Source organism: Manacus candei, unplaced genomic scaffold (assembly GCF_025592945.1).
Source record: "Manacus candei isolate 608988 ecotype Guabito, Panama unplaced genomic scaffold, ASM2559294v1 h1tg000014l, whole genome shotgun sequence".
NCBI classification, from domain to species: Eukaryota; Metazoa; Chordata; class Aves; order Passeriformes; family Pipridae; genus Manacus; species Manacus candei.
Genome location: NW_026138062.1, coordinates 82,726,409 through 82,753,262, shown reverse-complemented (window position 1 = coordinate 82,753,262; position 26,854 = coordinate 82,726,409). Strand labels below are relative to the sequence as shown.

At 36.3% G+C, this 26,854-nt stretch overlaps 2 protein-coding genes across 8 annotated transcripts in view; one reads left to right on the top strand and one right to left on the bottom strand.

The window, feature by feature from the left end:
- The window catches only part of ARL13B (ADP ribosylation factor like GTPase 13B), a 38,081-nt gene that overhangs the window by 2,008 nt on the left and 9,219 nt on the right, over window positions 1-26,854 (bottom strand). For 3 of the 7 annotated variants that reach the window (XM_051780240.1, XM_051780242.1, XM_051780245.1), the window contains 6 exons: window positions 9,202-9,307; window positions 8,161-8,363; window positions 6,162-6,255; window positions 4,774-5,005; window positions 4,129-4,245; window positions 3,606-3,674 (listed from right to left, as the gene is read on the bottom strand). In XM_051780240.1, coding sequence (XP_051636200.1) covers window positions 3,606-3,674; window positions 4,129-4,245; window positions 4,774-5,005; window positions 6,162-6,255; window positions 8,161-8,363; window positions 9,202-9,307 — 821 coding nt within the window. Of the gene's footprint in view, window positions 1-4; window positions 1,953-2,546; window positions 2,591-3,605; window positions 3,675-4,128; window positions 4,246-4,773; window positions 5,006-6,161; window positions 6,256-8,160; window positions 8,364-9,201; window positions 9,308-26,854 lie in introns of those variants that run through there. The other 4 variants (XM_051780243.1, XM_051780247.1, XM_051780246.1 and 1 more) reach the window with 4 other exon arrangements.
- STX19 (syntaxin 19) lies at window positions 11,814-22,372 on the top strand. Its single transcript, XM_051780254.1, has 2 exons — window positions 11,814-12,087; window positions 21,239-22,372. Exon 2 carries the CDS (start codon window positions 21,337-21,339, stop codon window positions 22,210-22,212), a length of 876 nt encoding a protein of 291 aa, XP_051636214.1. The 5' UTR covers window positions 11,814-12,087; window positions 21,239-21,336; the 3' UTR covers window positions 22,213-22,372.

Below are 26,854 nucleotides of genomic sequence, written 5' to 3'. Positions count from 1 at the left end.
GTGAGAAATTCCAGAGAAGAAAAACACATCAATCTGTCACCCAAAGGATTTTTACATATGGCAAATTCTTGCTTCCTTTAATGAAAGCTAGGTAGTCTACAAGTTAAGAGCTAATTCCTACAAGCAACTTTCAAATCTAGTGCTAATTAATGTCTAGAGATGTATTGGCCAAAAGAGGGTTTAATTACATTTTATTAAACATGCAGAAGCATTTGCAAGATCGAGCCCAAAGGTGATCTGTAAACATCCCTAAAAATAGGAAATGAGAAATCCAAAGTATGCAAACAACAACTGAAAAAATCAAGTATCAAAATTTGAATGGTGCTGTAAAGTCTTCATTGCAATATAGTTTTAAGTGACAGTAACACTATGCAGCATCCCAAATTTTGGGACCATTTATGCATGGCATTTATCTTGCAAGTCATACTAACTTTCTGAAAGAATTATATTAAGAATTTTTTTAAAAAAAAACTGCAACATTTTCTTTTGTCAATAAAGGAGTTCCAAGTAGTAAAACTGCTCTAGACAAAGTCAATAGGTATATCAGAAGAGAGTGACAAGTATTCTCAAACATTTGTGATTGATATAAAATTAAAAAACAACCATGCAGATGGGTACATGCAAAGCATTTCACAAGCAAAATAATATGAGAGATGGTAAGAGGAAACAGGTAGAAATCAAGAAAAAACAAAAGCAGCTTTTTGAAGCATTCAAATCTCAGTTTTATTTATACAGATCACCTCTTCCCCAGCAAAGCCTTGATGGCCTGCCAACATAAAATTCAGCTTTAATAAATCAGAATTTCCCAAGAAGAATATATTCCACTTGTTCTACATATGCAATAACTTAAAATTGCACTCCTGAGCTAGAATTAACAAAAGCAAACAAGGTGGATTACACTACTCTAAGACTATGTGTACATGTCTGCAGGATCAAGGTTTTAGTTACCCTTACATTTAATCAGCAAAATGATAACACTTTTATGTTATTGTAGTAAATCTTTTGATTTTAATAGTGCTAATTCAGTGTCACAGCAGCAAGAAAACTGCAACGAATGAGTACAAGGCAAAAAAAAACCTGTACAATGGATGGTTTTATCAGTCAATTTATTAATTTCTTGAGGTCTGGCAGACCACTTTAGGAATGACAGATAATTGTACCTCCTATATTGGAAGAGGTTTATTATTCTTGCAAATGTATCCTCCACTGACAATAAACAGACACCTAACATTACCTAATGTTGTGCCAGAATCATTATTATGATTGGAAAAATTGCAGTTTCTAGTGAAATAAGGGTATAATTAAAGACTTATATAATTGACTCTACTACCTGTTAACAGCCAATATAACATTCTCTTCTAAGAATGACACAAAAATGACTCAATATATACATTAAATAGTCTGTTTAAGTGTTTAAATCAACACTTAAATTTTCCAGTTTGCATAATTAAGGCAGAGTTATATGTTTGAGAAAGCCTAGCATTAAAAACCAGACCTTTGGAGGTTGTTTCAGCCTCACACTTCCTGAATTTTACATATTTCAGCAGCAAGAATTACCAAATATCTGACACTTAAAATAAAAAAATAATTCAAGACAAACACAAAGGACTTACTACTCTCCTTATTGAAAAGTATCTCTACTAGAATCTCTACTTTCCCTGCAAATTGTTCCTTCAAGCTATTTATATAAATTAATCATGAAACCAAAAGGGAAATAAAAATGCCCTTTTATTTCACAAAGGTTGAATGTCTGAGAAAACTTTTAAACCCAGCTTGGGAGTGGATTTTGGGGAAAGCTGGGGGGAAAAAAATCAACACTGAGTTATTTCTCTGCTGAAGGGATAGCCAAAAAGATGATTTTCAGAAAGATGCGATTCAGGAATATTCCAAATAAAGAATCACTGGCCTTAGAAAAATTCCAATAAGTATCCCATCAAGAGCAGGTTCTCAGTCTGCAAAATATGTAAAAACTCACTGAAAAACACTGTTGCAAGGACAGATGGCAAGTTAAATCAGTGCAAGATAGACTTGGCAATGTTGGGTTAACAGTTGAACTCAATGATTTTAAGGGTCCTTTCCAACAGAAATGATTCCATGATTCTATGGATCTCAAATGGTCCCAATGAAAAAGAAAACAGCTGCTTTAACCAAAATAAGTAATCGATGCTCTTGGGTATCAGGACCCAACTGAAGGTTTGACTGTGCATTTGAAGAGCTTTTTTCATTTATAAATAGTGCTTTCCTAATGGATGTTTTCTTGCTTTCCTAGGATTTTCTGTTCTGTGTGAAACTTGTGAGTCTCAAAATTCCTGAAAAAAAGAATAAATCTCAGCAAAGAGCAGCCAAAGTCTTGAATTCAGCTGCAAAGTTCTGAGCACTTCAAGTTTGCTCTGATCTCAGTGGTGACACCTCTGGTTAAGAGATCCCTACCAACATATTTCCAGTGTTAGCTTCCAAATTAATTGGTTTTCTCTTTGTTCCCACCCATGCTCGTGCTACAAAATGCAACAGATAAAAATTGAAATTCCCTTTCTTCCCCTCCCTACCTCTTCATCTGGCTTTTCTCTCTTGCAGCCTTCTCTTTATGTGCCTTTAAAAAAAGAGCAAGATGGTTTTATGATTAAGATAATAAATTACATTTTATGCACATGAACCTCATTCCTGTGAGAAATAAATATCTCAGGTTTAGAAACCTTATTTTCCCTTTAGGCAGCTTTTGATTCTTTGGCAGAAAAGCTGCATGTTCTGTTGTTTCAGAATTTCTCATGACAAGAGTTCAATTAATTCAAGTCAGGGTTAAGCTCAAGAGTAATTACAGCCACAGCTCCTTTCTCCTTAAGTTTCTCAATTAATGTTCTCTTTATTCAATTTGTGTAAGTGTTCTCATTGCTTTAGTTTGTTTGCTCTCCTCTCGTGTTACTCCAGATGTCTCCATGTTCACTAGGGTATTCAAAATTTGAAAAATAAAAATGTAAGAAAAACAAAGAAAGTACCCTCTAAAACTCAGAAAAAAAAATGCAGTGTGAGCATATGAAAAACAATCTTCCAGGATCTTCCAAAAACAGAAACCAGCCATTACTGAAGCAAGAAATCAAGCATCTGCCTACCTCACCTTTATATTTCCAGTTATTAAACTTATTTCTGCTCGCAGGTTATGAACTCTAAGGGACTCTGATTCTTCAGGTAAAGCAGCAGATCCCAAGCTTTTTCACTGACATTTCTACTTCCAGACCAATAATTTAGTTTTCATTTGGACTCTTAAAATAACTGGTCCTGAACTGGTCCTCTTACTGTTTGTAATATGGCACTTTTTAATGTTTAGGTACTGCTGCTATGCAAATAACTTCAGATCATTAATAGCTCCTGATATCCCAAGCCATTTTAAACTTTATAAGGGAATCTAAGATAAATTTCCTTTCCATAAAAAAAAAAAGGAAAACTTGAAAAATCAAAAAGATGCTTTCTACTAAGCAAAAGGTTTAGGTTTTGGTCAATGAAAAGAGAATTAAGACATTAAAAAAGATGAAGAATGAAATGAATGTAGAAGTGAATGAACAATGGAGAACATGTTCAAAAAGTACAAAACCCAAAATACTTTCAATTACCAGCATGATGTGTTTCACCAAGAGGCTCGAGTTTTTGAAGTCTATTAAGTTTGGGAGTTCCCCAGCCAACTAAAGGAAAACAAAGACTGTCAAAACATGCCATGACTGCTCTTGATTCTGAGGAACTGAACAGAAAGCAGCTCATTCTGGGGGAAATCAAAGCATTTACAAACACCCAAGGTATGCAATATATTGCATCCACGGTGAAGAACTATGAAATACTTTTAAAAGAAGCTGATTTCCCCTTAAATAGTGATAATTTTCATCACTTTTTCAGGAGTAGTCAAGTTTCTGACTCACTTTTTGGGAAAACAATGTCTTCCTCCATGGAACAGGCCAAATCACTACTGCTGGAAGTTCTTATAATGAAGTGGGAAGCTGCATCAAAGATTTTCTAGAGAGGAAGGTTTAGCAGCATTTCTCTGTACGAAGATCATTCCAGTTTCATTATTCCCAAGTGAATCTTTTAAAGGATTAACAACCACAAATTGAGACATCAATTACTGGTGGTTAGTACACTCACCTGGTGGAAGTGCTGGTGGTGGTGCTGGATTTTTGGGAAGAGAATCCTCTGGATTAATAGGTTCTACTCTGTGGCCCCTTTTTAATTTTGGTTTTTTACTTTTTTTCTTACTGTTATCTATAGTAAACAGAAATAAAACATTACATATCACACACTTATATTCAGAGAATATCTTAGATCATCTTCTAAAACAATTATTGAGGAGACACATGAGTGTTTTCAGTCCAAATTTACGCACAAAATTATGGGAAATGTAAAAGTTACACAGCATTTTGCTATAGAAAACAAATTTTAAGCATAAAGTATATGCAAACTCTGTGTTTCCATAACGAAATTCAACCTAGCTGGGTCCTGTTGGAAAGTGGACTGCATATTTGATGATGATAAAAAACAAACCCAATTTCAGCTACAGTATCAGCCACACCAACAAACATGCGCTTTTTGGAAGAAGATTTTCCAATACAACAACCTAATTCTGCATTTTCCTGTTTTCAGTAGACTGAATTGATGTGTGGTATCATGAAAAATAATAATAAAGAATAAACAAAAAATATATTATATAATAAATATAATTAAAAATAATCAAAAATATGGAAAACCAATGTGAAAAATCACATGAAATGACACATTCAAAGGAAGTTCTACCTGAGTCAAGGCAATCTGAGGCTTGGTGATCATTCTCTTCCGAGTGCTGCAAAAGCTGTGTAGTTGCAGAATTGCACATTTCTAGTCTGCTGTCAGTTGTGTTTTGGCTGCTGCTACTTGATAAGTGCTGGGCATCCATCTGGTCCTGCTCTGCTTGTGATTTCAAGACAATTGTAGCCTTTTCAGTCTCCAACCTTTGCTGCTTCTTCTCCTTTTCTATTTGCTTTTCATTCTAACAAAAATGGGTAAGAATTTTTTTAAGCTGACTAATAAGACAGGAAGGTTATTAAAAAATGAAAAAAAATTTTCTGTCCCACATACAGCATGGAATTTATTGTCAAATAGGTGAAGAAATTAAATTTCAAATATGCTGTACAGAGGGAGGGAGGGGGAATTAACAAAAAAATGAAATTATCTTTATGTTTTTGACTGTTTTCTTGCTTTACTTTTGGTCATATTAAAAAAATAAACCAAAATAGGAATATAAACAATATCAAGTCCAGAGGTTAGAAAACTTCTAATTTCTTCCTCTTCGATTACGTTTTACTTTATGTTTATTTAAAACAAAATACAGTTTCACAGATCTTAAGTATCCTGAAAATACCACCACAATTTGGACAAATATCTATTGTGTCATACAGACTCAATCCCAGGCTGTTTCACAAGTTCTATATCACTAAATCACCATCTCTGCAATATGCACACTCTGTCTTCCTCCTCTGTATGTTATTATTAAGTGTATTATTGTGCATGCAGCTGATTTCACATGCTGTGTGGATGTGGGTGCTTTTGTCCTGGAGAAAAGCAAATGTTTGAGTTACTTACTGGAAAAGTTTACGTGTTTCTTTAGATTATGTTATCTCCAGTCAACTGAATAAAAAAATATGGCACAATAAATAAGAACTACCAGAACTGAGAAACACAGGTTAAAGAAACTTAAATATATGAATGTGATTTTCATATTTCAAAACTAAAAAACTTCTCAATAGTGTCAATTTTCAACTGAAAACAGGTCATGCTCAGAAATCTAAACAGTTGTAGAAGTCAGTCAGATTTTATGACTCACTACATTATACAAGAAGCAAACAGACCTTGAATATTTCCACTTCTGAATCCCCACTGGTTTAATTAGGAAATATGTGTGTTTAGATCTATTTTACTATGCCTACACCACTTTTGTCCCCACATCAATAATAGGGGGTTTCTTATCATGAAAACATTGCTTCAATGCACACAAAACAAGACTGCCAAGATTAAATACAAATTAAAAAAATGGTGTGCAGACAGACTTAGACCAATTCTTGGAAATTAACCATTTTTCTCATGACCTCTCAGACACTTGTTAGTGGCAGTTCTAAAATAATCCAGATTTCCACACAATCTCATACCTCAGAGATTACAGCAGATATAGGCTGGAAGGGGTTCTGATATTTCCCAGGCTCAGGGTCTTCCTCATCAGGTACAGCTCCTTCTTCTTTTTCCCTTTGGCATTGTTGGTGGATTTATGTTGTTGTTGTTTCAGTGGTTTTGGCATTTGTGGATTTCAGTTGGTTTTGGGGTTTTTTTTTGGGGGGGGGGCAGAGGGAAGAGGGGGAGAATGAACAAAGAATTCTGGAGAAGCCAAGCCATAAATGTTATAGAGAAAAATTATTAGATCACCCAACTCATGTCCCAATTTATGCCAGCATGGACTTTAAAGGTCCCTTCCAAATGAAACTACTCTATGGTTCTGTGAACTTCCTTTGCCCAGACTCAGAAAAGTTCAGAAAGACACATAATGCTCAGTTTAGCAGCCCTAGTTACGTTTTATGTTCCAGATATTTATATAAGAAATATTACATTGCTATGTATTAAATAATACATCATTGATAAAGTACATTCTCATCAAGTACTTCTCCTGAATCATCTGATGGTAATTGCACATAGAAGTCACTGTTACATCTATTTTGCAGCTGTAAGTGCTGAGAGAGGAAGGAACAAACTCCTTGTTCAGAGGCACAGATGGGAATGAAAAGGAAGCCAGTAATCTGCCCATGAAAACATAATGTTTGGGAGAAACAGACAGTGCTGTTGAAAACTTCACAGCACTACCACTGTCTCTGGTTTTCCATTGGAAACAAGGTCGTTGCTACTAACATATTGTGGAGGAAATGCACTTTCTGAACAAAAAAGAAGCCTGGGGAATTAGTGAAACACAAAATGAAACAGAATTACAACTGAATCAAGATTAACCTATTTCTTACAACAAGAAATCGACTTGATGCAAACCAGCAAATCGAGAGTTCATGTCATCTCTTATATCTGAGACAAGCAAAACCAACAGAAGTTACTACTCAGGTTTCCTTTGAGGCACAAGAACTTTAGCAAAACTTTTAAGCCTTTAATCCAATTCAGACCCAATCAATTTTTCCAGTGAACAAATACAACTAAGGTCACTGAGTGGGGAGAGGAAATGACCATATCATGAGCCAGTTTCTTTGAGACATGTTTCAAAGCTACTCCTCCTCCCCACACTTCCCAGCATGGCATTAACCCAGTGCAATTCATCATGGTCAGAAGGTTTTGTCTGTACAGAGATATCTGGCAGACTAACAGTATATGGGTTTGTAAGTTTGTGAAATGTGCATGAAGACCATGCCAAGTTCCAGGGGTTTAAAACGTGCTTCAGTTACTTGCTGAAGTAAACCAAAACAGCAAGAGTATAGCCAAGGCACTTCACAGGAGCTTCTCACAGGAACTGAGACTCACAAAACTCTGCCTTTATAAGGAGGACGAGGTGCTCAGCAAATATTTTAATAATTCCTCAGTAAAATGATTCACATCAGGTTTTAACAGGAACCACGGTAGGCTGCTGAAGACCAGAAACGGCTTTGAAGGGAAGTAATAAACCACTTGTCCTACTTCCCCTCACTGCACCATCTTTGGTTTCTTCATGCCTCACCTATTGGATATCTTGGAGTTTATTAAGCATAGTCTTGAATACAGTTTCACATCTAGTCTTTGATACTCACATATTGGTTACAGAGTCTAACTTAACAGAAGTTTAATTTAGAACACACTTGAAGGCAATTTAAGATTAAATGCCAGGATTTACTTCTTGGGTTAGCCTTCTGTGAAGTTATATTAGTAAGGCCAAATTTACTCCACAACCACCACGCAGTTCTCATTCACAGGACATTTCAAGAAGGGAGTAAATAAGATAAAGGGCATGAACCAGACAAAAACTTGTAGGTCCTGCAGAAAAACTCAAGGATTCAGGTCTGTACTTTTAATATGGAGACTCTTGGATTGTAAGTTTTAAATCCTTGACAGCTTGGTTGCACTTACAGAAATGAATCAGTTATCTTAGAGAAAAGAAGAAGAGGAGGAAGCAGAAATTACAATTACCTTTCTTCTCGTATCCTTCTCACTCGCTCAGCTCGTTCCAGTTTCTTCTGTTCTTCATATGCCTTTTGCTCTGTGGTGTCTCTTTGGATTCGCTCATTTAAGGCATCAAAATCTTTGGCTATGATATGTAGAAGCCAAAATAAACCCTTTTTTATTGATTTGTCAATTTTTTTCCCATAGCCCATGATAGCTGAGCAAGGTTCCTGTAAATGTAAGGGGAAGGAGGGGAAAAGTACTTGCAGTTCAGATCACATTCCTTGACTGAAAACAAGAAATTAGCTAAACAATTACTGTTTACTGCAAAACATGGAGAAGTATGGGAAGTAAATTTGTATTTAGGCATTCCACAAATTCAGAAATATTTACAAATCCTTTTTTTGCCAAGAGAAAAATCACATCTGAACAGTGATCCTTCCCGAAGGAAATTCAGGAAGGAAATTTGCCCACAGACAAATTCCATTTCTGCTTCTTTTTAAAAAAGCTGGAATACTAAATTTTCTGTTCAATTAAACAAGTTTTAAACTACATCAGTAACTTAATTATTCTTACATGGTTTCAGAACAGAGCAGCAATTACATTTTGAGGATCTCTATTGTAAACATTTGTTAGAACATCAAGGTGAGCAGCAGAATTTCTTGCAGAACAGATACATGGCCTGTATCTTTTCTGGGAACGCAGGATTTTAGTTTCTACCTTACTGGAAGCTTTACATATCATTAATTCATGGCTGGGCTTCACGAAGGAAGATTTGGGAAGGCTCTATCCACATTTGTTACAGGCACACTGGTGGCTTATGAGGCCAATACAAGATAGACATATCTGATTGCAAAAGGCACAGCAGAAAGACTCCTTAGGTGGTGTATTCTGCAGAACACGGTTCTTTCTGCGTTGCCTTTTCTCCTCGAGAGTGATCCTGCTGCGTTCTCAAAGGAGACAGCTGCCTTATAGATGGGGTGTCTCCAGGCCCCCCGATTGGAGGATTGAAGCTTTACATATATATAATTAGAAATTAGAAAATGAAGTATGTTACAATATACATACAATTTGACAGAGACATTTGTGTTCGTTGACAAGCCTCTCCAGAGACAAGGACTCGATTACATCTGCTTCTGACAGAGCTCCTTCTCTGTCCTGCTTATTTGCCAGCCTGGAGAAAAGATCAAAAGAAACACTTGGCACCCTGACACAAGAGAGATTCACGAATTTCCAAAAGCTAGGTTTTTGAGAAAAGTAGGAAGAAGGGAAAGAGTGAGAAAGGAAAGATAAAATGTCTTATTTCATCTTTAATTCATTATCCTTTCTACTTAAACTTTCTACTTAGTCCATGCACCCTTTTCATCAGATATTAAAACTAAACAATCACTAAGGTGCTTAGTAAGTCCTTAATAATTATTCATAGAGAAAGCAATTATATTTACAGCTAAGATGTAAAAGACCATCCTGTTTTGCATCTAAAGTTACACAGTGTAATCTGTTGGAGTCACTGGATGAAAGTTCCAGAACTTTGCAACTTTCCAAACCATAAGCAATTCCTGCTTCATGATCACCTTAGGTCTGCCTTATTATCAAATATTTCTCTCTAATGCCAAACAACTTCATATGTGATGTTTTGAATTTGCTCTTCCTAAGTAAAACTTAAAGCCCAGAGGGAGGAAACATACCTTATTAAATAGCAGGAAGCAAAAACCCCCATATAGCTTAAAAATACAAAAGTGTTCTGTAAGATGAAGTGCTATCATTCTCTTATTTCTTAGATATATGGCACCAAAGAGGACTCCAGAAGATAGACATCCATTTAGGATTACAAGAATACAACACAATCTTATTTTGCACATTCTGCAACAGTAATAATCCAAGCTAAGTGCAAAAGCTGCAAGAAGGAGTATTCCATAGCATTAGGGAATCTGAAAATTGCACTTGCTTCTCTGTAATAAAAGACTTCCACTAAAATAATGTTGTTCTGAAATTTAGCAACATTTCAATCACATGAGAACTCCGATTCAACCTTCTGGATAAGAAGACAAATATTTGGCTTTCATGAACTCAATGGCAGAAGGTTTTGGAACCAGAAATCAAGTCATCCTCATTAACTCAAATGGCTTTTAGGGAATGTTAGGCCAAAGCTTGTACTTTGGATTTATCATACTCCTTGCTGAGAAGGAACAATGTTAAGAATTCACTCTACAGTTAGGAGAACTTGTCTAAGACCTTATTCTTTCCTATTTTCCAGAATCACAGTATGAGAGTTTCAATTCTTAATTATTTTACTGCCAACAGTTTTTACTTTCAAAGAAACATTAGGGAAAAAGCTGTATTGCATCTACAGCTCAAAAAAACATTCCCTGTCATCATTAACCTCATGATTCATTATCTAATCTTTCATCTTTTCTAGAAGAGTTTGTTTATGAAGGAGACCATAGAAAAGTAGCTTCTCAAATGTCCAGTCTCTCTCAACCTTCATCATTCTTAACTATTTGTGGTCCAAACAGTTCACTTACTTATAATCATGCTGGGAATACAATCCCTACATCCCACTGATAATCAGAACTTTACTGACTTGCCTGCAGAGCTAAAAAGAGCATAAGGTTCTTCTCCCTGCCCCTCCTTTGATAACTTGTTCCCACTTCTCAAAGAGAGAACTTCTTCAGCACTTTGGATGATTCACTGCAGAGATTCCCGGGCAATACATATACAGAGCCTACGATATTTTCAGTGTTTGTGTCACTGCTTCTTCTCAGCAACCAGCCAGAACATGAAATGTCCTCTCAGTGCTTAGCTATGAAATGGGATAAACCAGTGAAAAAATTAAATTAAATTCAAGAAAGCTACGGAAAGTAATTACAAGATCGGAAAAAATTATCTCCATTTTTTTTCCCCACCACTTAACATCTTTGTTACAGTCTGAAAATCCTACTGTGCTGCCCTCCAGTCTCCAAAAGCATTGCTCAGCAGTGCTGTCAATTCATCCAGATCTAACTGAAGAAAATATTTCTGGGTAGTGCTTGTTGCCACAGCCTATTCCTTTCTCACCTGAAGATTAAATAACTGTACTCTGTGCTGTGTTACTGGACTGCACACTCTACAAAGCACACAGCTGAGGCAGAATGAAATGCTGGTGAGCTGCACAGCTCAGTGTCAGTGTGACACTAAAGTCCTACAGCTTGCAGTAGCTGCTGATTTTTACCCTCTAATAGCTTGAAAGGTGTCATATTTGTCTTTCTGGTCAATTAGTTTCCATCTTCTCTGCAGCAACACTGACTGAGCATTCAAAAAATATGGCTAAGGTGCTACATCTGGAAAAGCAGCATATCCAAATAACTGCCTCCACCTAATGCTCCCCAGGAATCGAAGTGGGTTTGCTCAGGTCATACATTTACTGAGCACCTCAGACTTTAGGTCAAACACATAAATGGAGTTAAAATATTTTTAAGATACTATAGTAAAAGGCATTATTTTGCTGGGTTTTGTTTTCCATCTACTACTAGATCCAGCCAGCCTTGCTTCTTTTTCCCTTCTGGTGTAGAAGAAAGCAAGCCCTGCACTTGTGCTCCACTTCCAGCTCTTAAGGCCTCTCTATCCAAGGAGCTGCTCCCAGGCACTGCCTGTTGCTGGGCAGTTCCAGCAATGGATCCACCCCTCAGCAAGGCTGGGTTTCAAACAGGCAGAACCAGATTCCCCAAGTAGAAAGTAATCAATTTGCCTGTCTACTGCAGTGGCAGAAGTTTCTCTCTCACACTACACCCTCCTGAACACTTGGACAACTATATAGGAACTAGAAGCAGAAGGAATGAAGAAAACCCTTAATGGAAAAGTCACTCAGGACATGTTACTTTGGGAAATATTCAGAAAAATGTTTCTCAGATTGTACTGAAGCAGGAGTTCTGCTGGAAAGGATAAAAAAGAAAGCCATCAGCATCGGATTCAGAGGTATATACTTTTTTCTTACCTAATATATATAAAGTTGCAAATATCTGGAAAAAAAGCTCTGTATTGGGGATTTAGAATGGAAATGTGCTCAAGTGTCAAGACATACAAACAATGTATGTCGACCCAGCAAAGAATTAGGTATTTCTGTGGGTGAATATAATCTCAGAGCTCTACTGCTCATGCACAGAACACCAGGTTTCGGGGCAAGTTTTATGCAAAAAAATACCTTCTTCAGGGAATACATCAGAATTATCTTAAAGGACAGATCTTGGTTTTAAATTTCCAAGTCCGTTACTTCCTATATAGCAATTTTTCATGTTTAAAACCCCATAACAGGTATATATCAAAACATACTTGAAAGCACAGGAGCGTGTCTGTTGGTTTATCATGTTAAGTTTGCTGAGTAAGAAGCTTTCATATATAAAATCATGCTCGGCTTGCTTTCAATTTCACCTAAAGTATATTTGGAATTGTGTTGGTGTACCAAACTTACCTCATGCAAGAAATAAAGAAAAAGTAGGCACCTACTGCTTTTATATCAAGTAGGATTTGTCTAAGCAACTTAAGAGAGCTTTTGAACTTTAAAAGTCACGGGAAACAATGTGGAAAGGGAGTGTATGTGTGCACTGGCACAAGTGACATCTGCAGTTCAGTGACAATATTTCTTTAGAAGCCAGAAGACATGCCAGAGAAAAACAAAGTCTGAATGCAATCTATCCTTGAGCTGTTTATAAAATTACTGAGCAAAGAGGAAAAAACCAAACAAAACAAAAAACAAACCAGTATTAAAGTTTACTTTACAACAGAAAAGATCTGGTGAAAAAAAAAATCATGTATGAAATGGACAGATTTGTATCTTGGCTTTCATCAGAAATCCAAGAAGTGTTACAGAAAGGGTATGTGTGGGAAGAGGGTGTTATGTGAGAGGGTATGCGTGTGCACGTGTTTGTTTTCCTGTTCTGCAGAGTTGGAGTTTTTTTTAAGTACTGTTACTTTCCAACTGATGCATTTCCCTCCACTTGTGTGGGATTCTTATATAGTAACATAATACTGAACAGTGAATACTGCAGTGGGTACACACTGGGGGTGATCTGTAAAAATGTCTCAGATGTGCTGTTTTTGGGGTTAAGTTTAATCAGCATCAGTGATCACAGACCCATGGTGGCCATCAAAATGAAGAGCAAAGCATCCCTGAGGTCAAAATATTACAGTGTCAGAGCTATCAACAGGTTAAAAGCAAGTTTAGGAAAATGCATCTTTACAAGAATGATTACTCTGAGATCATTAGTCTTTAAGGCTCCTTGAAGAAGCTGTAGCTTTGTGGGACGGAGTCAGAATTCCTGGGGAAAGAAGGAAGACAGAACCTTTAAATTTAAACAGCAGCCTACACACAGGAAAGAACAGTGCTCTGTTCTTCAGTGTACAGTCAACCTTCTATTTAAAAATGCTGTTCTACCTTTTCTCCCCTCAGAAATTTTATCTCTCATCTATTAACTTTTTTCTTGGACAGCAATCAGAAGGATGTTTTATCCTAGAGAAGGGAGGCCTCAGCAGACACAGCATGAAAAAGTTTATTGGTCTTTTTATGCTTTGCTTATGTTAAACATCCACAAAAGTCAAACTCCTGATCCACAAACATGTCAGTTTGCCAGCTTGTTTTGCTTGTTCTTTCTTCTTCAGTTACTGGCAGTTCATGAGCTTTTTCAGGAAGTCATGGAACACAAAATTCTTTATATTTTTAGCAAACAATCAGATAGGAGAATAGACCAACAGTTTCAGGTCTTCTTGGTTGCTGACAATAATGACAAACCCATCAGTAACCTTTTACTGATTGACACATAGCTCTTCCTCAAATAAACTTACCTCATTCCTCTAGTTTGCTTTTCATGCCTTCAACCCTTATGCAAAACAATCCTTTGGATATTAGGCTAAGCTATAATGAAGAAATGATGAATAAAGTGCCACAAGATTATCTGCCTGCAAACAGCAATTAAGAGTTTGCTTTCATGCAGTTGCAAGGAGCTATGAGACATTTCTCTATTTCAAGCTTAGCCCGAGGCAGTTCCTCCAGGTCACATTTAAATAAGAGAATAATTAAGAATAAGATTCTAAACTCATCCTGTTATAATATCTCTGGGCAACTTCATTCTCATATTACCTTTTGAAATGGTCACAAGGTTGTCAATAATTATAATTTGTTTTATTTTGTTACATTTTATGTTTTCTTACCATAGGTCTGAACCATATTCATATTTACTGAAAACATATTTCTCTGCTCTGCTCTCAGTTCAATCACACCTGTTGGTCAAATAGGCTACACCCAAAGAGACGTCTGAGCTCACATAAAACATGTTATTTTCAGCTTCCAGATGTGTAATTCCAAAAGAAATAACAATAAGTTATGTTGCCATATATTTCTGGACAAGATTTTTAAAAAAAAATTGTAAACATGAATTGGTTTTTTATACTTTATTTCACCTTGATATATCAATACCTAGACAAACAAAGTATAGTCAAATTGCCTATAAGATATGTTTTTATAAAAAACCTGCCTGAAAATCCTTACATTTATTCCAGGTGAGTTCCAAGGCTGTGATACAAAGCTCTGTGGTCTGACAGAAGTGAAATGGGAATGGAAAGTAGGTGGGATATTGTACAGGACAAATTTTGAATCTACAATTCCACTGTCAGGAAGACAAAAATCTCAAACCATTTAGAGCAATAAAAACCTACTAACTAGGATATACATATAACAATATATCCTATTAAACTGAAAGAATTTCACCTGCCTCCTATCCTGTTGCAGCCCTTTCTCCTGCTCCTATTTTATTTTCAAATACTGCTTTAAATTATATGAATATTTAGACCTTAATTATGTGATCTTTTAGCAGAAGAGATTATGATTTTCTTTCTGGATTTCTGTGACCTGTAGGTGGCCATCATATTTGCACCAGCTAACTAAGGGAAGGTGCTGATTTCTAGTCTTATTCTTGCTGGAAATAAACAAATAAATCGAGGTACCTACAACATCTACATTTATTCTCTGTTGCTCATTTCTGAGGACTCAAAGAGCATTATTGAAATTTTTGGTTAAATAGGTGAAAAAAATGACCATCAAAACATTAAATAAGTTCTCCAGTTTTGCTTTTAATCCAGGGATACACCATTCCCTCACAATTACGGAGAATAAAGCACAGATTAACTGCTTTGCAGAGTGAGATCACTGTTGTGTCAGTGAGGACTTGTAGGTGCAGTGTGTGTGTCACCACAACCGTGATTTATATGAGTGCCAAAGCATGAACTCACCACCTCCCACTTCCCAGAGTATGAGCAGGGAACATGAGAACTGCTGCCTGGACATGCAGAAATGGTGGAAGATGCTTTTCCTCAAGTCTTCTCTATCTGCAGCCACACAATCACAACACAGGGTTTCAAAACTCCAAGGAACAATCTCAGATTTGCAACTGAATCACTGTATCTTTGAACCAAAGACTTCATAAAATAGCAAAAACCCCCCATATTTTTAATTGAAACACAAGAGAAGAACTGACAGTTGTAGAGATTTTGAAAGTATAAAAGCCTGTACCAGATGATTCACCAACTGCTGATTCTCCCACTCCACTGAGTAGTATTCCCTTCTCTCTCAGGATTCCTTCCCATTTCATGCAGCACCACACAAAAACACAAGACACCTACATTTCCTACATCATAACTGTGTTATGGATTTATGCTCAAAGGCCCAAGAACATCTGCATTATTTTAAGTAACTAAGGTCTATTTTCTCCCTCTCTGCATCTCCCTTGGAGAACTTACTCCAGAGCAGCACGATTTGGTTGCACTTTGGACTAATTCTTACACACCTTATGAAATCCTTGAATACTCAGGACTGCTTAATTCTATTTTAATCCCATGTTTTTACTCAATATCATTACTTCTCCACAAACTACCTTTGCACTTTAGTATTTTTCAATATTGAGAATAAGACACCTTAGCCTATAAGTCTGAAAATGTTACTGATTTTGTACTCTTATCTCATAAATGGTATATTTTTAGGCAGGGCAAGCTCTCTGCCTCTGGTATTTTCTTGTTGAACCACTCCCACACTTCCCACAAACAGAAACTTGAACTTACAACTATTTCTAAGCATGTTTTTCTAAGGACTTAATCTTATCACAGAGATGCTTTAAGAGGCTATTTTCACCCAACCAGCCTGTGCCTGGTAATCCTTGGTTTAAGCATGTTTGTTTATCAAGTATTTAAGTTAAAGGACACTTTTTAAATAAAGGAGAAAATAAATGTAACTTGTAGCAAGAAATCCTACCTTAATTACTTCAGATAAATCTTTGACAAATAGGACAAGATTCCCATCAAACCCCATCAAACATTTTTGTGAGAATATATGAGAGACCACAGCCTTTGGAGCAAACTAAATTTCAACTCCACTAGTTTTCCTCACAGACTACTAAAAGTATTTTAAACTATATGCATTTAAATGGTTATATGTGTCTCACCAATTTTTTTGTTGCTAACTTAAGATACTTAAGCAGGAATCAACTTCCAGCCCAGAGTATGACTCCAAACACTATCCACAGCCATTGTGCTCCGAAGTTATATAGGTTTGTTGTCATCATATAACAGAGCTATAATGTAACTTCACTGCAGCTGGGAACATGAATAAAATAAAATTTTAAGATGACATGTGACCCAAAACTCCTTTGGGACATGTTGCCTGAAAACATCCTCTACCCAGTGCCCTTAACTGACTCGTAACTATGGGACAGGAAAACAAACCAACCTTTATTTTTGTTGCAACCATAAAAATAAATAAAAACCCAACCCAACCAACAAAACAAAACCCCAAAATAACAGAACAAAACAAAAACCCCCCCTAACAACAAAAGATATCTATTTCAAGCAAGGTAAAGAAAGCAGTATGATCCAGAACACAGATCATACATATCAAAGAGCTCTTAAAGAGAGAATTCTGTTTCTTAATTGTCTCCAAGTCCTCTTCTCTGGAAGAGTATGCAGGATGTTAAAATGAAGGTAAGAAGGCATGAAAATTGTATCAAAGATCAAATATAAACAGAGCCTTTTGTGCCAGGCATTTTGATGAAGGCGACAAATAACCAAGAAATAGTGAAGAAAATTATGGAAATTAAAATTAACAGGAGGCTTTGGTAAATTGGGGGTGGTGGGGAAGAAATAAAACAATCCAGCAAAGCCAAAAAAGAAGCCATTACATCTAATTACAACCAGCAACGCGAGTTCCATATGATCAACTTAACTGCTTCACATATCCAATTGTATCTTTTAACTTGATGCAGCCCAAATCTCAGTTTTGGATGTAGGCTCCACTTTTATTGGGTGTATTTAAAACGTGGAAGAATGTTCTATGTCGTTGCTTTGCAATTAAGCAAATGGACCTTTTAACTTGTCTTTTTTTTCCCTTTAAAAATAGAGAAGAGAATATAAAAATTTTCATTATCTTTGAATTTAGGACATACTTTATCATCGTGACAGATTAATAATGGTGGTCCAGCTCTCAGGATCTATTATTCCACCAGTGTGCTGATGTAATTGTCTTTATAAAGACTTTTCCAGTCACTTACGTCATGGGTTTGACTGCAGAGATTCACATAATCCAGATGAGCAAACCAGTCAAGTTATCAGAAGGCAAAGACTCTTGCAATCCCCTTAAAATATATTGATAAGAATGTAAAAATTGCATTTCTAAACCTGACAATTATATATCTAACTATACATAGCTATATATAAAGATGCCTACTAGAAGAATAAATACAAACTTAATCAACAGTGGATTTGCTTGATAAAAACACTGAGAGGAGCAGGGAAAAAAGTGTTTCTGGGAGATACAAAATACCAGAGCAACCAAACTGAAATGTCCCAGTGCATTCCTAATTTTTCTCCCCAGATAAATTTATGAGAGCATATCAATAATCCCTGAACTGGGCAAAACTGGACCTGATTCATCCTTCTTTATCTCTGCCCCCTCCTCAAATCCATCCTGCAGCCACACCAGTTCAAATAAGTAATTGCAGCCATATTATTAGAGCAACTCCGTTGCTACAGATTATCTTTTTTAACCAGCAGCCTGCGATTCCAGCTCCAAACATGGTTTCAGCACCAGTAATAGTTCAGATAACAGATGGCACAGCAGCATTTATGACTGAGGAATGGCTAGAAACACAGGCAAACCTCACTAATGCTTTTCAGATTTATAGGTATGAGAGCATTTAGAGCTATTTCTAAATACAGTCAATAACTTAAAGCTATAGTTTAACAAGTAAATGCTTCCCCATCTACTGATTTGCTTTGGCTTTCCTGCAGTCAGTCTCTTGGCTGCTTTAACCCAAATTTTCCAACCTCTGATGAACAGAAAGCCTGATGAGGATGTGCCAGTCTGTGCTACTTTATCACGGTAAAAATATCATCTTTTTAAATATTTTTTTGAATATAGGGGACACACTAACTCACTAGATTGCTTCCAGTCCACATATTCTGTTTACTTAAGTCTAAAAGAATAGGCATATTCTCCTGTTATTGACAAAAACTTCAAGGAAATGGATCTTTCATCTCAATCAAAACCCGACGTGCCCCTATCCACATACGCAAACACACAGGACAAAAACAAGGACTTATAAAGCAAAGCTTGTTGTGGAACACACAAGAAGCCAAGCCAACAATTTCCAAGGTTATCTTTGTCGGGAAGACATCCTTATTTATTTGAAACCAGCATGTGTTTCAGTTGCCAGTATAATCAACCACATTTATTGCCAGGTACGTTCAGTGGCAGGTTTTGAAGGCAAATCTGACAGAATATAAGATATGAAACTAAGGTTCAATTGCTTGCATTCCATTCTTTTGTGAGAATAATGTTTAAACAAGAAAAAAAACATCTTAAGTATTTTTTGCTTGCTGCTTTGCAAGTTTGATAGTTGAGAATGTTTGGAGATTTGCAATTTTGTTCATTCTCTCCATCCCCCCCTAATTATTTGAAGACAAATGCACCTAAAACATTGAAAAGCAGATGTCAATCACTAATGCATGTACCTACTGAAGATAAAGCCCAGCATATGCTCCAGTGTTTAACTTACTTTCAAATCATAGGAGACTAATCATATGAAAAATGGGTGACTGCCATTTGTGGTCTGAAGGAATAACTGGATGACTTCATGCATGTTTCAGAGCTTTTCAGAAATCACTTGCATTTTCTTGGATACAAGAAAGTCTTGCCACAACACATCAAAAACATTAATGGTGCCCTTAGAACTTGCTTTTAATCCCAGGTTTGCCAAGCCAGGCTAAATTAACATGCCTCAGCAGCATTGGGCTACACTGAAACACATTTTCAGGTCACTTTGCCTGCAGCAGCTCTGAAACATTCCTAAAGGATGTTATCTTGAAGGAATAGCCTGACTTGTGCTGTGGGGAGAAGTTCAGCAATGAAGAGGCATTACTGTAATGAAACAAATCCATGTTGCATTTTCTCCACCCCAAAATAATACTCCTCAATAAATAACCTGCAAGCTTTTCTGATCACAAGTTTCAGTACATTACTGTAACTTTTTGGATTCTCTTGATGTGAATCAAACACTAAATTCAAATACTAAAGGATTGTAAGGAAAAGAAAAAGCAGTATGGGAAATCCACACTAGGGTAGAATATCAACATTCTTTCTCATGATTGACCCCTGAAGCAGTTCAAGTTTTGTTTTTCAGTTAATCCTCCTGCAGAAAGCCACATTAAATCTGTGAAGATGTGTCCACACTGTTTAACTCCAGGACTTATATTATTCAAAAATCTATTTAGGGACTTTAAATATGAAGTATCATTTCAAACTGTTCAAATACAACAAAATCATTTGCATATTGACAGGTTACCTGACTGATCCTTTGCAGTTATTACAAATGCATCCTTCTGGGTACTATAAAGAAGTACTACATTTGCTTAGCAATAAAAAGCAAATATAAATCTTTAGAATCAGGGTTTAAGAATAATTGCACCTTTAAGTCTTTCCTGAAACATCTAAAAACAAGCAAAAGATACTTCTGTCCTGTTTAACTGCTTGAGCAGCCCTTTGGAAGACATGCATTTGATTTCACCAGAAGACCCCAAGTAAAAAAATCCCATAATCTTCTAGTCCTGAACATTTTACTTCTTACTGAAATTTTCCATTCTTGATCACAGTCCAAGCAAATAACTCATGTAGAGTTTGAGAAAAACTCTTTCTTCCCTATAATTAAAACCAGTTGAACTCAGATGTTTTCTAAAACATGCCCAATGGAAACTTTCTCTTAATTATATCTTCAGTAAAGCTATATATTTAAGAATATAAAATATATATTTAAGAATATATTGTGAATTACATCTTCACAACATCTAGGGTATAAAACAAAACTAAATCCACTTTCTATTAAATAAGAAACAGCACTGAGTTGTATCCCACTATGGTGCACAACGCACATTTGCATAAATTTTATGAAGACTGCAAATGATAATGTAAGAATATAAGACAGTAATTGAAAATAGGCTTCGAAAATCTTCATGCTGCAACATTAGTGATGGGGATTCACCTCCAGAAAAACTCAAACGTAAAAAAAATAATCTATTTTCATGCTAAATCATTAGTTTTTAAATTACAAGAGTTGTGTTTCTTACAGAGAATCCAAAAATGGAACAGCAGATTCACTTCTATTTCCAAAAAGATTTAAAGGTTGATTAATTTTAATCAGATAAAGAACTAGGATAAAATAAGAATTTGAGTTACTCCTCTCTTTCTCCCCAAAATAAAAGTGCTCTCCACACATTATGTTCTTTACTGGTCCAAGTTCTGCATTCTACCCACACAAATGGGATTGGGCTCCAAATCACTGTATGTGGAAGGAACACTGTAGTGAAGAGGCTGAGGAAAGACTGTAACCAGACCCATGTGAAGGTGGTTATGATAAACTCCTCAAGAGCCTGGAATAAATGGTGGAGTGCACTGATACCACCTGTCTCATATATTTGTTCAGAATACCCACCACTTTTACTTTTGTGCAGAGAGAAGTGGCTCTAACCTCCCAAACTACTTTTGATGTTATACATACAACTGCTAACATTGATTGTTGTTACGTTTTGATTACAGTGAAACAAAACCAACAAAAAAAGATATTGGATTAACTTCCTGTGTTGCAAGAGGGGGGAAAAAAAGCCCGGGGAAAAAAAACCCTGAACACAAAAGCCATGAGAGACCGACTGCAAGAGTTTAAACTGAGGGCTAAGGAACTACAGAGAGCTGGAGAAAACAACAGTGCAGCTGTCCAAGAAGAGGAGCAAGACTTTGAACAGCAGGCCATTATTTATGAAAAAGAACCCATAACTGAAAGGCACTTGCATGAAATCCAGAAGCTTCAGAATGAAATTAATAACTTGGTGGAAGAAGTTAATAAATTCAGCCAACAACAAAAAAGCCTGGTGTCTTCAATGAGGCGATTCAGTGTTCTGAAAAAGGAATCTAACATAGCAAGGGAAATAAAAATTCAAGCAGAGCACATAAGAAAATGTTTGGATGAACTGTCGAAGACAGTGAAAAAAGCTGAAAATGAGCATGGGCCATCACGTGCCACAGTGAGAATCCTGACTTTTCAACATGCCTTCTTATCCCACCGTTACCTCAATGCCATGCTCTCCTACAACGAAGCCATAACTGCCAAGCAGGAGAAATGCAGGAGGTTTATTGTCCGTCAGCTCGAAGTAGCTGGTAAGGAGGTGTCTGAAGAAGAAGTCAATGACATGCTCCAACAAGGAAAATGGGAGATTTTCAATGAAAATCTCCTCACTGAAGCCAAAATAACTAAAGCTCAGCTTTCGGAGATCGAGCAGAGACACAAAGAACTCGTCAGTCTAGAGAACCAGATCAAAGACATAAAGGAACTTTTTATCCAGATATCAGTGCTGGTGGAGGAGCAGGGGGAGATGATCAACAACATAGAGATCAGTATGAACAACACTCAAGAATATACTCAAGTATCTAAAGAAAAATTTGGGCTTGCAGTCAGGTATAGAAAAAGAAACCCCTGCAGAGCAATATGCTGCTGGTGTTGTCCATGCTGCAAATGATAAAAGAAAAGAACTCCTGGAAATACCAATGGTTCCTACACAGCAAACTGATCTTGAAAAGCAGTCTTAGGATCTCATTTTCCCTTCAACAGCGCTCTCAGGAAAAACTCTGTCTATTTATCCAAAGAGAGTTAGAAGAATGCAAAGAATGTTATGGTTTTCACATAAACACATGAATAAGGGGAAAGGATCAAAGGACAAAAGCGCCACTTTTTTGTTCTTCTGACTCAAACTAAAGTAATGTGGCAACAAACTATCTGTGCTTTTGGGAAGCATTGAAAGCATTGTTATCTCAAAGACAGATTTCATAATAATGGTCTAGTTGCTTTTTACAAAATAATAATTGGTATTTTTAATTGCCTTGTGTTTTTTAGCACTTTTATTTACTTGATTCAAATTCTAAGGGTTTTTTTTCCCCAGAAATCTGAAATTCTACAAAACCAATCTACACATAAAGCAGACTCCATTAGTAGCAATCCAAAATGTGATGCCTAAACCAAACAAGAAGTCAGAAGAGAGTTATCTGGAGTGTTTCACTACAACTTCTACAGGAAAAGTTACTCACAGACATTGGGTTATTTATTTAATAACACTCTGCTGTATTTCTTACAGATAGGGGTTGAGCTCTGTTTTCTGAACAAATTAAAGAATACCAGCAGCAGCAGAGCACATCAGCAAACCTACAAGGATATTTGTCAGCAGCTTGCTGAGAAGCCAAGCATTAACAAACCGACACAGATATTTATATTATTCAGCTACACAGGCAGACCCTCTCCTAGGTAAGGATAGGGGAATATGATACTTTATCACACAGTGTTAAGGCATTTTCTTACTGCTGCCTGTTCTATCTAAACGTTCAGTTGCATCTGCAGTCTCACTTTTGCTAGGACAAAAATTAAAGGAAAAATATAAAAAAACCAATAGAACTCCATACTTATTTAAAAAAAAATAACCTAGAACCAGAGGATGATTTAGTGTTGGAAGGAATTCCTGGTGGACCTCCAGATCATCCTCCTGCTCCAATGTTTGCTCAAATCAAGACAGAAATTTTCCTGGTTGCAGGTCTTGTCTACCACTTCTGATCCTACCACATGCCCCTGAAAAGAACCCTGTTATCTTCACACCTTATTACTTAGGCAGCAGGAAGATCTCTCCCTTATTTTCTTTACTTCTAGTCTGAACAAAAGCAGCTCTCTGACTCTCCTGATATGTCACATGCTCCAGTACCCAACTGGACTCACTACATAATAATCACATTTATCTTCATGGTAGTCCTGTGGTGGGAAGTCCAGAATGGTGCAGGACATGCATTTATTTGTACTCTACAGGAGTTGCCAGAACTTCTAATGGAGGGTTTCCACAACTCTAGATGGTTCCATGAAATTCTGCTGATTGTAGAAGCTTGGGATCTTCAAATAGGAATGAAAACCAGATGCCTAAAGCAGCAAATAAGAATAGCTCCCCTGAGTACCTAAACCAGCAAGCAGAAAAGGAGTGCTTTTGCTTTCCATATTCCCAATGGCTGGCTTCTACCCCGTTCCCAACTGCTTTTGGAACTTAACAAGAAATAGCTCTCTAATAAAATTTAACAGAAAATAACACTGCAACCAAGGCGAAAAAAGTTATTTCCAAAAAGAAATTAAAAATAAAAAATCCACACTAAAACCGAACCCCAAAGCAGAAATATATTTCTGAACTCTTTGTGCTGTGCAAAGGCACAGTCAATACTACATCTGGATACAGTCAGAGAAGGCAGAACAAACTGCATTACAGTTCTACAAGGCACTGAGTGAGCTACATGTCTTCAGATTCATCTAGTGGGACAAAAAAAAATAAAAATCAATCCACTATCAAAGGGCACTACTGAATTATTGTTACATTGTGATATTTATAAATAGTTGGATTCCTTCCATCCCACATTAAAATTGCAACTGAAATTAACTGTTATCAAAATACAATCAAAGGTCTGAACCTTAAAGAGAAAAATATTATAACATTTATAAGAAATAAAGTTAATGACACCACAGATATTATTTCATTAAACAACCTCCCGTAACTGCTGCATATATGGAAACTACCTTTGTGTTTCAAGAGCAGAGTAGAAACCAGACAATAAACAATAGAGAGAAAAAAGTTGCTATGGCCAACCTATATATATATATATATATATCTATATCTATTTATGTATATAAACTTATATAATACACACAGAAATATGCACCTAACATCAACACCACCCCATCTTCCTTTCCTGTTTTTACTTTTAGAAAAAACAAAGGTACATAACTTTCCTTCTCTCCTGGGCCCTTAAACAGAAAGGCATTGTGGTACTTCTTGAGGGATTATTGCAGCCAGGATTGACAGGAGAGAAAAATCAAAATACAGCAAACACCACTGGTTTACACAGCATCTCCCATGCAGAGGTGTTCACATCCTCATCTGAGAGGGAAATGTGTTCCTGGGCCAGCCACCTTCTTCATACAACAGAGATGTTTCTCTGAAGCAAACATGATCTTGTTAAACAAGAGCTGTGCTTTAAATTGTGCAGTAAAACTTGAGTTTCACGAATATGTAGGAAAACGATACAAAAGTGAACAGTTCAAGTAGTTCTCAGATGTATATTTGGTTAGAAACAGGCAAAACAGAAACATATAAAACACACTGAAGAAGAACTGGGAAGTGAGAAAACCAGGCCTTGTGGAAAGCTTTTTCTTAATACAGGGTGGTAATAACTGAAAATAAATAGCATTAACTAAAACTTACATTGAAATCATGGGAATTTGATATTGAGCATTCAAAATTATGAACAGCAGAAATTTTGTAGTGATCACTAAAGTAACTTTCCAGTGTTTTTGTTAGTTATATAATCATACAGAAGAGCAAACTAATTAAAGCGAAGCTCTGAGTGTTCTACTAAGAAAAATAAAATATTAATAGCTATAATATCCCTTATCATCAAAAAAACAGGCAGGAAGGAGCTTTCTACTAAAATAAAAATACCTGACCAGCATTTCCCTGGTATAAAAACATCAGCCAGAGCACACAGACTTGTATTTCCTCTTGCAACATAAAAAACTCCAGACAACCAAAACAAAAGCCCCAGCAGACAATTAACCCCAAACAAAACTAGTATTTGCCTAAATAATAGGAAGTCTGTGTGTTCCTTTCTGATAAAAGGAAGGACAAAAAAAACATTCTAAGTGAAGAAAATTTAAACCTGTATACCTGTATAAGGCTTGAGGATGCTGAAAGAATTTACCAATGAATCTAAGAACTGTATGAACTACTTTCTACAACTTAGTGCCCCCATAAATAACAGACTTAAGCACTTGAGTGTTGAACATGAGCAAAGCAAACATAAATTAGGTGATAACACTCAAGAGGGAGAAAACTGTTAACATTTTTAAAAAGTTTAACATCTCAAAGTAATTTGCACGAAGAGTCAACAACAGCCAATACCTTCTGCACTTTAAGAATCTATTAGAAGGCAATAACATCAACAAATTTAGTTTAGTCTAAGTAAACTCAGTTAATAAATACACTTTGCCTTCTGATTAGTCGCTGAAATGGATCCTAAAGCAGGATCAAGTCCCAGGGAAGTGAGTGGGGTCTCTGCAGGTACAGCCAGCCACCCACATAAACTCCAAATAAACTCCATTACAGGATTAGGGCACAGAGATTTCTACAAAAAACAAATCAAACAAACAAACAACAACCCCCCAACAACAACAAAAAAACCCTAAAAGAAACAACAACAACAAGAAAACAAACATACAAAAAACCCCACAACCCCCCATATCATAACCCAAAACCACCCTGAAGTTGTATTTAATTAGAAACAGCTGTCAACTGTCACAGCTGCATTTTCAGAACAGATTTGGGTTAAAGCCACTACATTAAGCGGCCTTTATTGCCTTCCCTTGCACTAGTAACATTCAGAGCAATGGAAGGTAAAGTCTGATCTATTTTCAACATAGACACCAGTAGCTTGCTGAACTACACTCCACTTCATCAAAACAATTAGCCACTTGCATCCTGGTGGTTACCACAGCATCACTATTTCTTAAAGTAAGACGCTTCTCCTCTTAGTTTTACAGATTCCTCATGATAGCACAGAAATGTTGGGCAATTTAAGGCATTATGGAGGTCTTATGCCCACCAGACATTGTCCTGATAAACCATTTAACAGACTTTATTTCATAACTTCAAAAGGGTATTTGTTATCAAATACCCTTTTGATAACAAGGGTATTTGATAACAAGGGCCTGAATTGAATGAAATATGTTATTTCCAATATTTTACAAAACCTAATAAGCAGAGAAAAAGCACATGCCAAACACTATTAAAGGAAGCTTTCTTTAATAAGATTTTGCTGATCATGTATCAGCAGCACCACCATGTGTTAAGTGAACAAGACATTTATTGCTGAGAGATCGCCAGTATTGCCCAGTATAATCAAGCATTTACAATTTAAGTAATTGATGCAGGCCTAAGTAATGATATTTTTACATTGTGTTGTCATGCCAGATTTGTAAGGCCTGTCATTTCAAGTAATACTACAATTTTAAAGTATTAAAAAATCCCATCTTATTGTTTTTCCACTGCTAAAGAAAGAGAAGACAAATAAATATCCCTGAGAAGG